Below are 14,301 nucleotides of genomic sequence, written 5' to 3'. Positions count from 1 at the left end.
TAAGCTTCTATTTAAAGAGGATAAATGGGACCTTTCATAATCTCATGTATCCACCTGTTTAAATAGAACACTATATCTACCCTTGGAATTCACTAAAACACTGTAAGTCCATTGCATACTTTTTGACTGTCTCTATTCATGCTCCAACACTGCAAAAGGTTTCTGGGAATGATAGATATTCATTATCTTGCAAAATGAACAAATGACACTTAGAATTTAAATGGTATTTTATTTCCCACTTCACACAAATAAATTATATAAATGGTCAGTGATTTAATATTTTAAAATAATTGAAAATAAGTAATGTGAAAAATATAAAAATGAGTATTGTAAAAATGCAGCAGATAATTAAAAATTAGAGAGACTTGGAACTTGTCATATGACTCCCAGACAGTAATTTTCTACTGCCAGTTTTTTTGTTGATTAGCTCTGAATATAAATGCAAAAAATTATGTTCATGTCATATATGAATATGCATAATAAACTCATATTATTCAAGATGCAAAGCTACATGAAGCAAACCAGATCATCCACATTACATACTAGAATTGTGTTCATCTACATTTACTTGTTCTGACATTTCTTTGTAATCTTTATTTTCAGGAAAAGTGAATAAGACATGCTTGAGACAGTGATCTGTTGTGATAATAACATATAACCTCTGCAAATTAGTTACCCTGAATCCAAAGTCAGAACCCACATTTTGAATACCAAAACCTAGAACCCCATTAAAAATGTTCTGTTATTATGCAAAATCAAAGTGAAGCCAAAAGGTAGCTTGTTAGATTTAGGTTAGACATAAGGAAGAAATTCTTCACTGTGAGGGTGGCGAGGCACTGGCACAGGTTGCCCAGGGAAGCTTTGGCTGCCCCCTCCCTGGAAGTGTTCAAGGCCAGGTTGGGTGAAGCATGGAGCAACCTGGTCTTACTGGGAGGTGTCACTGCCCATGCAGGGGAGTTGAAAGTAGATGAGATTTAAGCTCCGTTCTAAACCAAACCATTCAATGATAAGACTCTTTGAAAGGATATAAAAGACAAATTAAAAAAAATATTCTCCTGTGTCATAAGCAGGAGACAGTCCAGGGAGTTATTAAAATAATGAAATGTTTAATAGGTGACCATTAAGCATTTGACAAACTAGCTCTCTTTCAAGAGGTATATTTTTATTTAATTTTATATTTATATACTTATATTAATATGACAGTTTTCTGTGTCCCATCTTAAACTTCATGACATTTATCTGTGTGCAAGGGTTAAACTTTCTCGTGGTAATCCTTTTTTAAAAATCTGTCTGAGAAAGTAATTCATGATCTTGCCTTTGTCATGCTTCTCTTAGCTAACTTTTTAATATATGAAAAGTTTTATAATGGAAAAAAATGTCAAGCATCTGGAGTGAACTGTGTAGAAACAATGTGGTTATGTAAATAGAGCATTTTGAATGTATAGCAGCGTGGTACAGTCACCAGTGGTTAGATAATTTTTGCATAAGAAAACAGACAAAGTAACACATGGAAATACTTTTTCCTCTCAGCCTTTCCGCAGTTTAGTTTACTGTTTCCAGTTGTTCAGTAATTGGAGGTACTAAAAAGATGAAGGCTTCTCAGGTATTTATACATCTCATGCTTAATTTTTACGAGCACCATGCTCAGGTGTCTCAGAGGCGATAAAGCATTGTGGCTGTCAGGCTGTACTCAACTGTGAGGGACACCAGGCAGATGTGGAGATTGGTTTTTCCAGTCTTCTGAGTAAAATGATAGACTATAAAACTAATACTGGTGACAGAAATGCAAACTTACCTGGGATGAAATAGGACACGAGGGAAAGGTTTCTACTTTTTGCCTCCGTAATTTGGAGCATGTAATAACTAGATCATTGCCACCTGCCCAGAATTGGTCCCCAGAGGATATTCTTTGAAAATCCCTATTTTTAAAAATCATAAACATCAGGACTTTGTCTGTTTTATATTCATGTCAGTATAATTTTATGGGGAAATTCTGTGTGTTCTTTCAAAAGAGAAAAATGGGCAAAGAGCAGAACTATCAGAAGTTCCTGCCTCTTAAGTGGCTATCCCCACCTTCTATTTGGTATTTATTTTATCTACATACATTAACAAATATGAATACTTGCAAAAACTTCCATGTTGCATAGGGGTTCTGTCAGTTATAATGAATGAACACTTTTCTCTGTTTTATGAGGGTACCTGAAGGACAGGATATAACATGGGGGAGCTGTGAGAGGGAAAAATGCACCAAGGTGTGGTTTTCCACTTGCCAAATGTTTAAAGCTGCAGTGAAATTTATTGAAATTATTTTTTTTCCCCAGTAGATTTAAAAAAAATGCTAAGGAAGGGATATGGTTCTTTCTGTACACTAAGTTCTTGCAAATACTTCCTTAAAGTATTAAACATGCTTTAAATTTTTATAAAACTTCCTGACAGCAGCAGTTGACATGGAATTACACAGATGCAGCTAAGTTCTCATTTGTAGAAGTCTCTGCAACCTTGCCTTGTACAATGGTGATAACAGGCAAAGGGTACAGTTAATTTTCTCACATACCTTTGGCTGTCTTATTTCTGAATGTCAATTTTTTTTCTTGTGAGACTGTTTCTAATATTTCCAAATGTGTAAGTACCTTGTAATAATAACATTTTTCAAATCTTGCTGCCTCTGAGAATTTTCATATTTGCATGTAGAATTTACATCAATCCAGAGACTAGGAGAGAATATTCAGACAATAGTTGGCTTTTTCCTCAGAAAAAGGACAATCATTTGCAAATCCAGTAGAGAAATTACTATGGAAAGTCCCTCTGTCTCACTTAAAGACTGAAATCTTTCATTTTGTAAAGCTATAAAGGTTCCATTTTTAGCATGGAAGAGCTGCAGAATAATGAAGAGTCTCAAAGCAGTGTGCTGAAAATTACATTAAAGCTACTTTTCTGAAGTAGCATTAAAGGAGAAATATTTCAAGATAATATTATTTTTGTATGATGGTATAGTTATACATTTCCAAATCTAATTTTAGGTTATCAAACCTGGAAATATATATGTAAGTATATGTATGTATATATACATCAATGTACATTTTCCTGTGTTTTAAAATTATTATTGGACCAAGGCTAAATACCTGAAATACTTCTCTGTGTACTCTCTACTTGGCTCTGGACTTGTGTCAATTGTACATGCACGTAAATTCTCATATGAGTGCTGGAGTTGATTTTAAAGTTGTTTCCCTCCCTTATAAGTTCTATAAATTTTTAAAATGTAGCATTAAGGCACCATTACAGCGTCTGGAAAGCCATTCAAAGCAGCATACATTTGGAGGCTGCTTTGGAATGATTCTAGGAAAAGCTGCTACAGGATCTCAGTGTACAACTGCTGTGATTATCTTGCTCAGGTGATGGATGGCTAAAACAATGAGGCACGTGGGCTACCTTAGGAGCTCCCACTTGGTGACCCAAAGATCCTTTGTACTAAGGCCTCTTGCTGAGAGGTCTGCCTGCATAGTTTTGGTGATCCTGTCTAATGATTGTGAAACCAGTATCTCCAGTTGAGTTTGGAGTGGAGTTACCTGAACATGTAGGGTTGCTGTGGTCAGGTCATCTTACTAGGTGATATTTGGCAATGTTCAGATGTGATGCTCATCAGTACTGCAGATGGGAACAGCCATGCCTAGAGGAAGAAAAGTTTTCACTCAAGAGGCAACCCAAAGGGAGGAGGTAGTGGTGATTTTGCTTTTACTGGACTGTATGTACTGCATATGGAAGTTGTTACCAGTCATAGAGCTCCATTGCCGTTCACTCATCCTAAACCTGCACTGCAGTGAGGAGTGATTTGGTTACTCACTGGCATCCATGTCTTCTGTTCCATCCCTCTCCTGTCTCCCAGTGGTGCTTTTCAAGCTTTGCTGTGTTGCTGTTGGATGAGGATGTTTGTTAGCAGTAGAGGTTCACACTTTTGAGGAGTACAGAATTCAATCCACAGAAATAGTCACACAACCTCATCCACTTCCACCTCAGATGGTGGTTACTGGTTCTGACTGGCATCTGTCATAACAGGCTCTTGCCTGTCTGTAGAGACCATGTGTAGCTTTCCTTTCATTGCAAGTGTGTTCTGAATTCAAGAGTCTTTCAAATATTTGATTCATCTCTTCATATTTTGAAAGGGATTGTATGAACTGGTTGCTTATAAGAGGGAGGAACAGGATATATAACCCAGAAGGTTCCTGCTGTCTACAGGCTTAGATTTTTGTGCACACAGTTAATAATTTTTATAATGGAATGAGTGATGGAAAGTTTTATCCTTCAGATTGCAGGCAAAAAGTGTGTATCCTTTCCAGAGGTGTGGGTGCATATCCTTCACTCTCTCAATTCAGATCAGGGCTGCATTTTTTAAGTGAATCTTCTGACTGTCCTCACTTACTGTGCTTTGCTTTGAGACCATGGCTTCTCTTTAAACTAAATGTTCTGGGAGTGTGTTGCAGCCACGAATAAAAATTTACTCTAGAAGACCAGACTGGAAATTGCTCTGAAACATGGAATGTGAACATGAGGTCCTCAGTGTCAGCAGCTTCAACGTATATCTCTGTTTCTCTTCCACTACCTTGCCTGTTAGTGTGGGTACAAACTTGCTGTCCTTGCCTTCAGAACCAGCAGCTCTTACAAATCGTTCCATCAGCAGAACTGAGGAATTTGGTTTTGGATTCCTGTCCTGCATTAGTTTTGGGCTCAGCATTCCAGAAATGATACAGAAGTAAAATCTGCTATCTTACACACATAGTTTGAATAGAATAGGGCAGGGTGGAGTGAATATGTATATTATTCTGCCCAGAACTCATGTTAGTCACAGGCCAACCAAGAAGCTGGCTCAAGCAGCTGCCTGCAAGGAGCAGCCAAAGCAGCAGAGGTTCCCCAGCTGCCCTCCCCAAAGCAGTGGGAGGAGGTGGCAACAGCAGCTGGGGAACTGGTCCTGATTTAAATCATCAGGCTTTACTTCTGATTTCCCCATTTGAATAGAAAAATTCAACACCAAGGATTGGTGTATTTTTAATATTAAATACTATATGATTTTTAAACCATGTTTTGAAATTAACAAGCAGAAAATTTGTGTTTGCTCTGTTTATTTTAATGTGTGTTGTGTAAGCCAAACATTCAGTCTCACTTTTTGGTGCAGCATTTAGAGCAGACCTTAAGATTCTGCCCACTTGCAAAGCATTTATTTTAAATACCAAGTTTCTTTGAGTTTACCAGAAGACCAAATAATCCAGTGTGTATGTATTCAGATTATTTATATGCCATAGTGCATTTTAAGATTGTTGGATTTTATGGTTTTTATTGTGTTGAAATATTCAATGAAAACATGGGAAGCTGCATTTGACTGGATATCAGTATTCATTTAGAGGTCTAAAAACATTTTGCAAGATATTTTTATTAGTTAAACAAAATTATCAGAAAAGTACTTTGTACTTGTAAATATTTAGATTTAGGTTTTTACAGCTATTCATTTATATAAACACACGTGGGAGATGTAGGTTTGATCCCTTCAGGCAGAGGAAGGACTGAATTCAGTTCCCCTTTTCCATGTGTGAGCACATACATGTCTAAATAAACAGTGAGTCAACCTTTTATATATACAATTTAGTTCTATTAATTTATAGCACATATATTGTTCTTAAAAGCGGAATTACTTTTCTGAACTATGTTTCTTAATTAAACTTAAATTTTATTTTTTTTTTAACAATTCTCTGACAGGATTTTTTTCTTCTTTTTCCTTGATTTATTTATTTAAGAGTACAATATGGTTTCCTCATACTTTTCATATAATGAGTTCTTGTTGTGTATTTTTACTGAGTTCAACAAGCTGCCTGATGTTCTGCTGCCTCCTCTCCCCTCTGCAGTGCTGCTGGCTGTCAGACCACGGGAAGTCACCCTGCTGCCTTATGGCATGATTGGGAAGCAGCAAGTATTTTTACTAAGGGTTTCTTGTACTTTTTTGGGACATAATGACAGCATTTCCAGACAGCCAAGCAGTAGTAAGGCAGATAAAATTCTAGGTAGATAAAAGTAAAGCAGTGTATTTGGAGTGAGGAGCTGGGTCCTGTCATGCATTCTGAACTAATTCAGGAACAGCATTTCTGGGGACAGAAAATAAACCTGTAGTAGTGTCAGGTTAATTATTTGTAGCAGTCAAGAAAAGTCCTAAAATATGACTTGTGTGATTGGAAAGGGGTAGAGAAAAAAACAGCATGTTGTTCTAATCCATGATGGGTGTGCATCCCAAATACATGTGCAGTTCTAGTTCAGCATCTCTCTCCCATGTAAGCACAGGGATGCAGAGCAGGAGGGGCACAGGTTCAGAGAGGTACAGCAAAAATGATCAATGGAAAAACTGTGTGAGTAGCAAGTGGACAAGGGCTTCTCACACTGGAAAGGAGGACTGTGCAAGGAAGTGTATAAAATCATGAACAGCTTGGAGGACAAAAGTGGGGAAGATCTAAGGGACACTCCCTAAATCTAGTGCAGTGCAGGATCAAAACCAACAGAGGAAACTCATTTTTGCCACAACAAATAGCTGTGAAACTGCTTTTCCTAGGATAATGCGAATACCAAAAATTTCATGAATTCAAAATTTAATGAGACAAATTCACAGAAAGTGAGGCTATCAGGCATGAAGACAACACATCACATATAGGAGTTGCAGGAGCCAAAAACTACCGGAAACAGGTGGAGAATTTTAGGAGAAGCATCAATATATGCATTCCCTTTCCTTAAGCTGTTGGCTGGGTTTCTACTTAAAATGGTAATGTGGTTCTGTATATATTGTTACGTAAAAGTTACTTATTATTTTCAAATATATGTATTAAACTGCAAGGAAAAACAAGAAAATATCATGAAGGTCTAACTTTTATTAATGATACTGGGCAGCTAATCAGTGCAGAGGGAGAAGTATTTCATTCAGGAGTAGTACTGAAATTAAACACCAAAATGTAAATATAAAATACTGAGTGCTAAATTATCAGGTTTCTCACCGTTCTAGGGACTCCTATAATAGTATAGGATACAGAAATAGTAAATCCAACATCATTTCATCACCACAATGTTAGTCTTCATCTTAAAATTCCTGGGTTCACTAAATCAAAGAGCTAGGGACTGTTTTCCTTTTAAACATCATATTTGAATTTGACTAAAGATATGTATTGTGGTTTCCTAGCTGTATTTAACCAGCAAAATCATTTATTTCTCTGTTCTAGCACCATAATTACTATCCTGTTCTTTTTTAATTAGAATTATGCAACGTCATGTGTCTTCTTTGCATGTAGGAAAGAGAAGGTAATCCAGAAAGAGAAGGTAATTTTTTGCAATTCATTTTGCAGTCATATACTGTTAGAACAACAGCACCTTCAACTACAGGTACTCATTTATTCTCTAAGAATCAGGATACTCTAGCAAGAAAGTGAGCAATAGGAAAATAAGTAATTACAATTCATAAAAAGTTTTTTTAATGTATTGGTTTTTAATGAGTATTTCATCTTTATTTCAGAAGGATATATAGCAATGATATAAAAATATTTCAGGGAATAAATATTTAGTCTTCAGAGTCATTTGTAATACATATATTGAAAATTGAGCTTTTCATCTGTGAAAGTAAAGCTGAAATTAATAATGAAACTGTTTAATAATACATATTTTTATACGGTTTCACACTGCAAGGTGGAAAAAATAGGTTCATATGTCTATTAAGCATCATATGTGCTTGTCTGGTGACCTGTTTGCAGAGGTTTACAGCCATGGTTCATGATCTGAGTCAGACACAGCTTTTACAGTAGAAGATAAGATTACCTCTGAGTTCTGCTGCTGATGGCTGTCCCTGGAGCCGTGGTGGCTGTGGGTGACGTAACCTCTCTGGCTGTCCTTGCTTTGCAGTGTGCAGACATTGGCTGCTCTTAGTGCCAGTGCTCTGTGATCCAGGCTGAATTATTTTGTTTAGGTAGGTGCTACTTTTAAATGAAATTAACTAGACATAACTATTAATGAAGTTTTAAATATTTGTAGTAATTTTACTGGAAAGCTGAAACTGTTCTTCTTAATGATGTTTTCCCTGTGTGTTTTATTTGCTGCGTGGAATATTTGGCCAAATTAGAAGTCATCATTTATGCACACTCAAATTTCTTTCAGAGGTTTTAAGCAGTGGTTTCTACATATTGTTTATTTATCACGTATATTTAAATTTCTATCGAAAAAGGTTTAATTAATGTATTCTTCACGAATTCAGCAGTTGAAGAGGTGCCAGGTATAAAGCGAGCCTGTTCTCTTTTCTAAGTGGTGACTGTTCTTAGGAAACATTGAGGATGAGAGGAGAGAACACTTAAAATATTATGCATATAGGGAAGGTCTAAGTTTGGCTCTAGAACTGAACAGGAGAAGGGGAGGACGATTATCCCTGTAAGAGGTACCATGGATCTGTGAAACATGTTGCCAAAATGTATTCAAAGTGATTGAAGATTGCAGCCTGGCACTGCCACCACTTAGGTCTTGTAGGGTACCCAAAGCAGATCTGGATTGCTAAAACTAAGCTTTGAAGCCTGGCATGCATCAGTATCATACCATGTAATGGGATTTTAATTAGCTAAAAATAAAGTATGTTACGGGTTTTTATTGTTTTTTAACCATCATTACCACTAAAGAATATTGTTATATTCTTTGAAATCAAACTCTTGACTTTGAAAGTTGAGCATTCAAAAAAGTTGGATAATGTCAGTATGAAGATTGTTCAAACTGTTTTAATTTGTCCCTTGGATGTGTGCATAATGATAGGATCTTTAATTATGTGAGCACATATTTTTTTCAAAGGAGGAATAGTGCCCAGAGAATGAATCCTTTATTAAAGGAAGCTGTTGTCTCCAGAACCTTTGTCTTAACTGTTGGAAGTGATAGTAATTTAAATAGAGGACTGCAGGAATCAAAAGCATTTGAAAAGTTCCCCTGAAAAACTGGATTTTCTTCTCTTTTTCAAGGAGTTTTTATGACTCTTCAAGGCCACTTATTTTGGAGGTGATCTCTCTCTTTCAAGTTGCTGTGGCGCACAGGCTGAGGTACCTGGGCTCTGAGCACAGCTGCTTTTGGAATGAATGCGTGTGCTTTGAATATGTGAAATGCTGAAAAAATGCAAAGTCCTCTGAAATTAAGGCCTGAAATACTTTAAACCTACGTGGCAATGCCAGGATTGCCAAAAGAATCCTCTGGTTTTTAAGTAACCACTTTCTTCTCTGTAAAATGGAGATACGATATGATTTTCCTACTACAGTTCAGTTAATTACATGTTTTGAAGCATTCCTGCTGAGAGCCATGTAGGGAAATTACATAGAATATAAACAATCATATAATTATACAATATATAGTTATAATATATTGGATAAAAATATATATATTGTAAACAGTGTCATATAATAGATGGCTTATAATGAGAAATCCCATTTTGGCTAACATCCTATAAATGAGGCTTTAGGAATGCTGACGGGGATAAAAAGAATGTATAATCACTTTGCAGTCTGAAAAAATGAGGCAGGACCCTACACTTAATTGATTCCATAAAACTGAGCATTCACTGCAGATTTGCCATTACTGCACCAGATGAAGCAAGGATCCTGTAGAGGGAAAACAGCATATAATCATCAGTTAGACTTACCTGTAGATATATGGAAGTTGCCATCAATTTAAGGGCTTAACTTTGTGCTGCATTTGGTGTGTGGGTTGCCTGCCAAGCCCTTTTAGATGGAGGTTTGGCAGTTTATTTCTCCCAGATTACCCAAAGCTCTCCATAAAAAGAGAACAGAAATTTTAGAGCCAGATTACTTGCTGATTTTATTGTGTTGTCTTATTGAGAACTGATCTTCAATGGAGGGATTCAAAATCCCAAATACCATTTGTTCCTCAGTTTTTGTGGAGGAAAAGAAGATTTTAAATTTTGCTGAGTTAGCATGTGAGACTGTATAGTGAGAATATACAAAAAAAATAGAGCCATCATGAGTAGATTATATTAAACATTAAAACATAAATGGTGAGGAAAAGAAGAAACACATTTTCTCTGTAAGTGTAATTCTTCAGGACAAACTTTCTAATTATTTTTTAATTTTCCATAAAAATAAAACCCAACAACACTCTAAATATACCATAAGGGATCCCACTTGATTTCCCAAACTAAACAGGAAATTTGTTTTTAAAAAATCAAATACGTGCAATAAAATCAACGAAATGCCTTCTCATATGAATAAATTCACAAATCTCTTTTGCTTTTTTGGGGGAGAACATGTATATTTTTTCTTTCGCTTGTTACAGCATTCCTTACAGTACCTGTACCTTGATTGTACAGTACCTTGATTGCAAAATCAGTTACAGAATACAAAGTGAATATCAATTTATTGATTTACGTGGAACAGATACAAGTATTTAGGCAATTTGCTTAAAGTTGTTGTATTAGAAGATGTCAATAGTGTGAGTAGTGGGATGAACTACATTCTTCAGACAATCCTATGTGTATAAAATAAGGAAACATGGAGTGACTGTTTTAATATCACAAGGCTCTTTCATCATTCTTCTGCATGGTTCAGTTAAAGCATTTCTTTCCTGCATTGAGAAGAAATTTAGTAGTAGCTTGTCAATTTTTAATGCTACTCTCTTTCCCTGCTTAAATGTATTTTTAAATTACTAGAATATCTACATAAAAAAAAAAAAAAAAAAAAAAAAAAAAAAAAAAAAAAAAAAAAAAAAACCTCAGAAGAGCAGGAGAACACTTTGCTATTTATCTACCTTAATAAGCAGGATTTCACATGAAAGAATCAGTTTGGCTTCTCATGTGCTAACAGCAGCAGTCCGCAGGTATCATGAAGCAGCGTGGTTATGTGCCTCACAGGTACAATTCTGATAACTGCCAAAGGAATACCAAGACAAGTCTTGTTAGTTTATTCTTTGATAAATTTATTTCCTTTCTTAAAGTCTATTTTGAAGCATTTGAGTAAGAAGTTCAAATGTGTCAGTAGAGTAGTATACATACAGATCTTCCATAAATGTTTAATAGTTTAACTTCTGTATGAGTAATATTTCAAAATATTGGGGAAGTGATTTTTTTTTTCTTACTACATAATCCTTACAGTTGACATTGAAATGGCCCTAGCTGATCTTCTGTGCTTATAGATTAAGACTATTTTAATAATAATCTGCTTCCATCTGACAAAAATATATTTATTATGTAATCCATAGTCCACAAGACTCTCATGATATGATCTGCAGGCTGAAAAAGAGGCATTACCTTTTTGTGGTAGCCAGGGAGAATGTTATGCAAGATTTCATTTGTAAGTCACCTCTGAGATTTTTCCTTTCACGTGCATCCTGCTGAGTTTTCAGTGTTTCTTTGAGTTTAAGTAGAAGAGCATTTTAGCTTAGATCAGGAGCACTTTAACCCTTCTGGATCAAATCTCCCTCTTGTTCCTGTTTGTTGTTGCTTGATTCACATACTCGGAGTATGGGGGGCATCAGGTAGAGGAAGAGCAGTCAAGATGGAGAGGGTGAGCAGAGCCAGAGTGTGGAACTGCAGGCAGGGGCTTGGCTCAGTGGGGATGGGCAGGGCTGCCTGAGGGACCCTCTCTGGGTCTGCTCAGCCTGGGCTCACTTGGGTTTCCATGCACTTGGTTCCCTTTGGTTTTATTCCTGCTCTGCCCCACTGATTGCTGTAGACATACAGCCTATCTTCGTTATATGTGTCTGTCTGTAACAAAATGTTGTCTATAAATGTTAAGTGTCTCACAGACTATTGAGCAAGCCATGATATTCTTAAAGGTAAACTTCAAGTAATTGTGGTATCCAAAATGGAGTGACCCAGTTGGAAGCCCGATGCTTCAGTGTGGGCCAAAAGAAAACTTTGGAGTTGTCTGCTGACTTTTCTGGGGCATCCTAACGCTGGATGTGCAGATGTGAGAGGTTTCATGTTTTCTCAGCAGTGCTGAAAGCCCAGCAGCTGTCAGGTGGCTCCTTGTGTGCAGCCATTATGCCCAGGTTGCTCACAAGCCACTGCCATCCCCATGGTGGAAGGAAAAAATGATAACACGACTCCATAGAGGTGCCCCAGATATAGCATCTGACCACAGTACTGGACATTTTGCCCCTTCATGCTGTAAATTAAGAGTATATTGATCAGTATTATGCTTTTTGTCTGTCCACAGTCACCAATTACAATAATGTGGTAGAAGCAAACTCAGATTCAGATGATGAAGATAAATTGCATATAGTGGAAGATGAAACTGATGCAGCAGACTGTGATGCTAGTGTGCCAGAAGATGACTTGCCAACAGACCATGCAGTGTTACCAGAAAACAGTGAAAGAGAAGGGAGTACAAACAGTTGCTGGGAAGATGAAGGTATGTCCATTTTCACTGATGGTATGTAGATAAAAGTTTTAAAATGAAAGCTTACTAGAATGTTTTTGGTCACTGCTGAAATAACATATAATGTTCACAGTTAAAAAAAAAAAAAAAAGGTCTTGTGATATATTTATTGTAGTATATTTTGTCTTCTTAATATGTGAGGCAGATTTAGTGGTGCATTCAGTCCTTTGACACTGTTAAACAGGACTTACAAATCTGTGGAAACAGCATTCTCAAGGGTGATCAGAGACTTGTAAACTTGCTTTTAGTTTTTCCAAGTCTTTTTGAGTGGCAGGTCTCTGCCATAGCTCCCAATAAGGTCAGGGTTTGCTTATCTTGAGGAGTAGCAGGAAGCCAAAAGCACAGAACAAAATAATATTCAGATGTGAATTCCTGCCTGTGAGCCTCTTATACCTTTTCCCTCCCCAAAATATAGCCAGAAAAAAAAAATTTTTGATTATTAGTTTTTTGACTGGCTATCTTACTCATAATGAATCTGTATTTTGAAAATACTGGAAGGAAGTAAATGGTGTACAGCAGCTTTGGAAGCTGAAAATGTGAAGTAATCAGGAAATGGGCCTTTTTTCTGTGGAATCAGATACTGAGTTTCATAATATCACACAGCATGCTTACATTAGAGCCAAACTGGGATAAATGCATAAATTAGTAGAATTTATAGCAAAATTTGGCCTTAAGCCCCTGAAAGATAAAGAATATTTTCCAGCATATCCCTGTTTCTGTCCGAACACAGTTCTTTAGCATCCACCTTGCTTAATCTGTTGGTTTAAGACACATTGCATGACCTCACATCTAAATAAACGGGAAGCTCTCATATGGTCCCTAACTGCAATCCAGCTGGGAGAGAGCAGCTGAGGGTTCAGAGAATAGCATCAACTCAGCCTGTTTTATGTGGCTGCTCTTGCCAAGATGTGCTGTGCAGGGAAATGAGTATTTTGGAGCTAAATTATTAGGGAGGTGATTTTCTTAGTTCTCCTATAATGTCTTTGCTCTGCTATGGCTCTGCCTATCAGGAATGGCAGTTACATAAAAATGGGCTGTGTGTAGGCTGTTTCTTAAACCCTTCAGACAGGTGTAGGAAACCTGAAATATGGAATGAAGAAGAGCACTGTCTTGCAGAAGTGCTGAGTCAAGACCCTTTGGGCTGAACATTTCCTGGAAGTGTACCTACAGCCAGTCATAACAAAGCATCTTGTCTCAGCCAACCTTCTGCGGTACTCCAGAGCTCTAGACACGTGGGATCTTTTTTCACTCCTTATTAAAATGTACTGTTTTTTCTTTTTAACATTTGTTTTCTAAAAGGAGGGTTTTAACTAAATTCTCATCGGTGCTTAGACTGACAAAAGATTAAACAATTACCATAAAGGGTCACTCAAACCAGCACAAATTTCTTCTGTCAAAACCAAGTATTCTGAAGGTTGTTTGATAGTAAGGTTGGTTGTTTTTTTTTTAAAAAAATTGAATTTCTCAAATTTCTGTAGATGGCGACATGAGGAAATGAAGGCTACATTAGGTTTTATGGAGCTTTGATTTGCTATGGTAAAGTAGCATTCTCTACAGTTTTTCTAGAGGAAAAGGTGTGCTCTGGTAATCATATTGGCCTTGGCTGCACATTAGAAATGTGAACAGGGAGGTATCGAACACACAATCTCTCTCATACAAGGAAAGTTACTGGGGTAGGTGTCCTTGGAACACTATTAATATCTTCAGGACTGCATATTTTTTTTTTAGAAAACCTACACTAAGTTGTGTTTCATTGATGAAGTAGTACTGAAAGTTGCTGGTTTTAGTTGAACTTGACAAAATGAATTTTTTACATATTTCATCTGTTCACAAATGCCCAAGAATAGAACTGACACACGTACCATTTCCC

The 14,301-nt window shown here is 36.7% G+C and overlaps 1 protein-coding gene across 1 annotated transcript in view; it reads left to right on the top strand.

The window, feature by feature from the left end:
- Positions 1 to 14,301, top strand: part of ZEB1 (zinc finger E-box binding homeobox 1) — a 116,005-nt gene that overhangs the window by 79,891 nt on the left and 21,813 nt on the right. Inside the window, exon 2 of the mRNA XM_030444558.1 lies at positions 12,210 to 12,404. Coding sequence (XP_030300418.1) covers positions 12,210 to 12,404 — 195 coding nt within the window. The remainder of the gene's footprint in view (positions 1 to 12,209; positions 12,405 to 14,301) is intronic.

The sequence above is a fragment of the Calypte anna genome, chromosome 2 (genome assembly GCF_003957555.1).
Source record: "Calypte anna isolate BGI_N300 chromosome 2, bCalAnn1_v1.p, whole genome shotgun sequence".
NCBI classification, from domain to species: Eukaryota; Metazoa; Chordata; class Aves; order Apodiformes; family Trochilidae; genus Calypte; species Calypte anna.
Note: the sequence above shows the minus strand (reverse complement) of the source record. Positions and strands in the feature narration are given on the sequence as shown.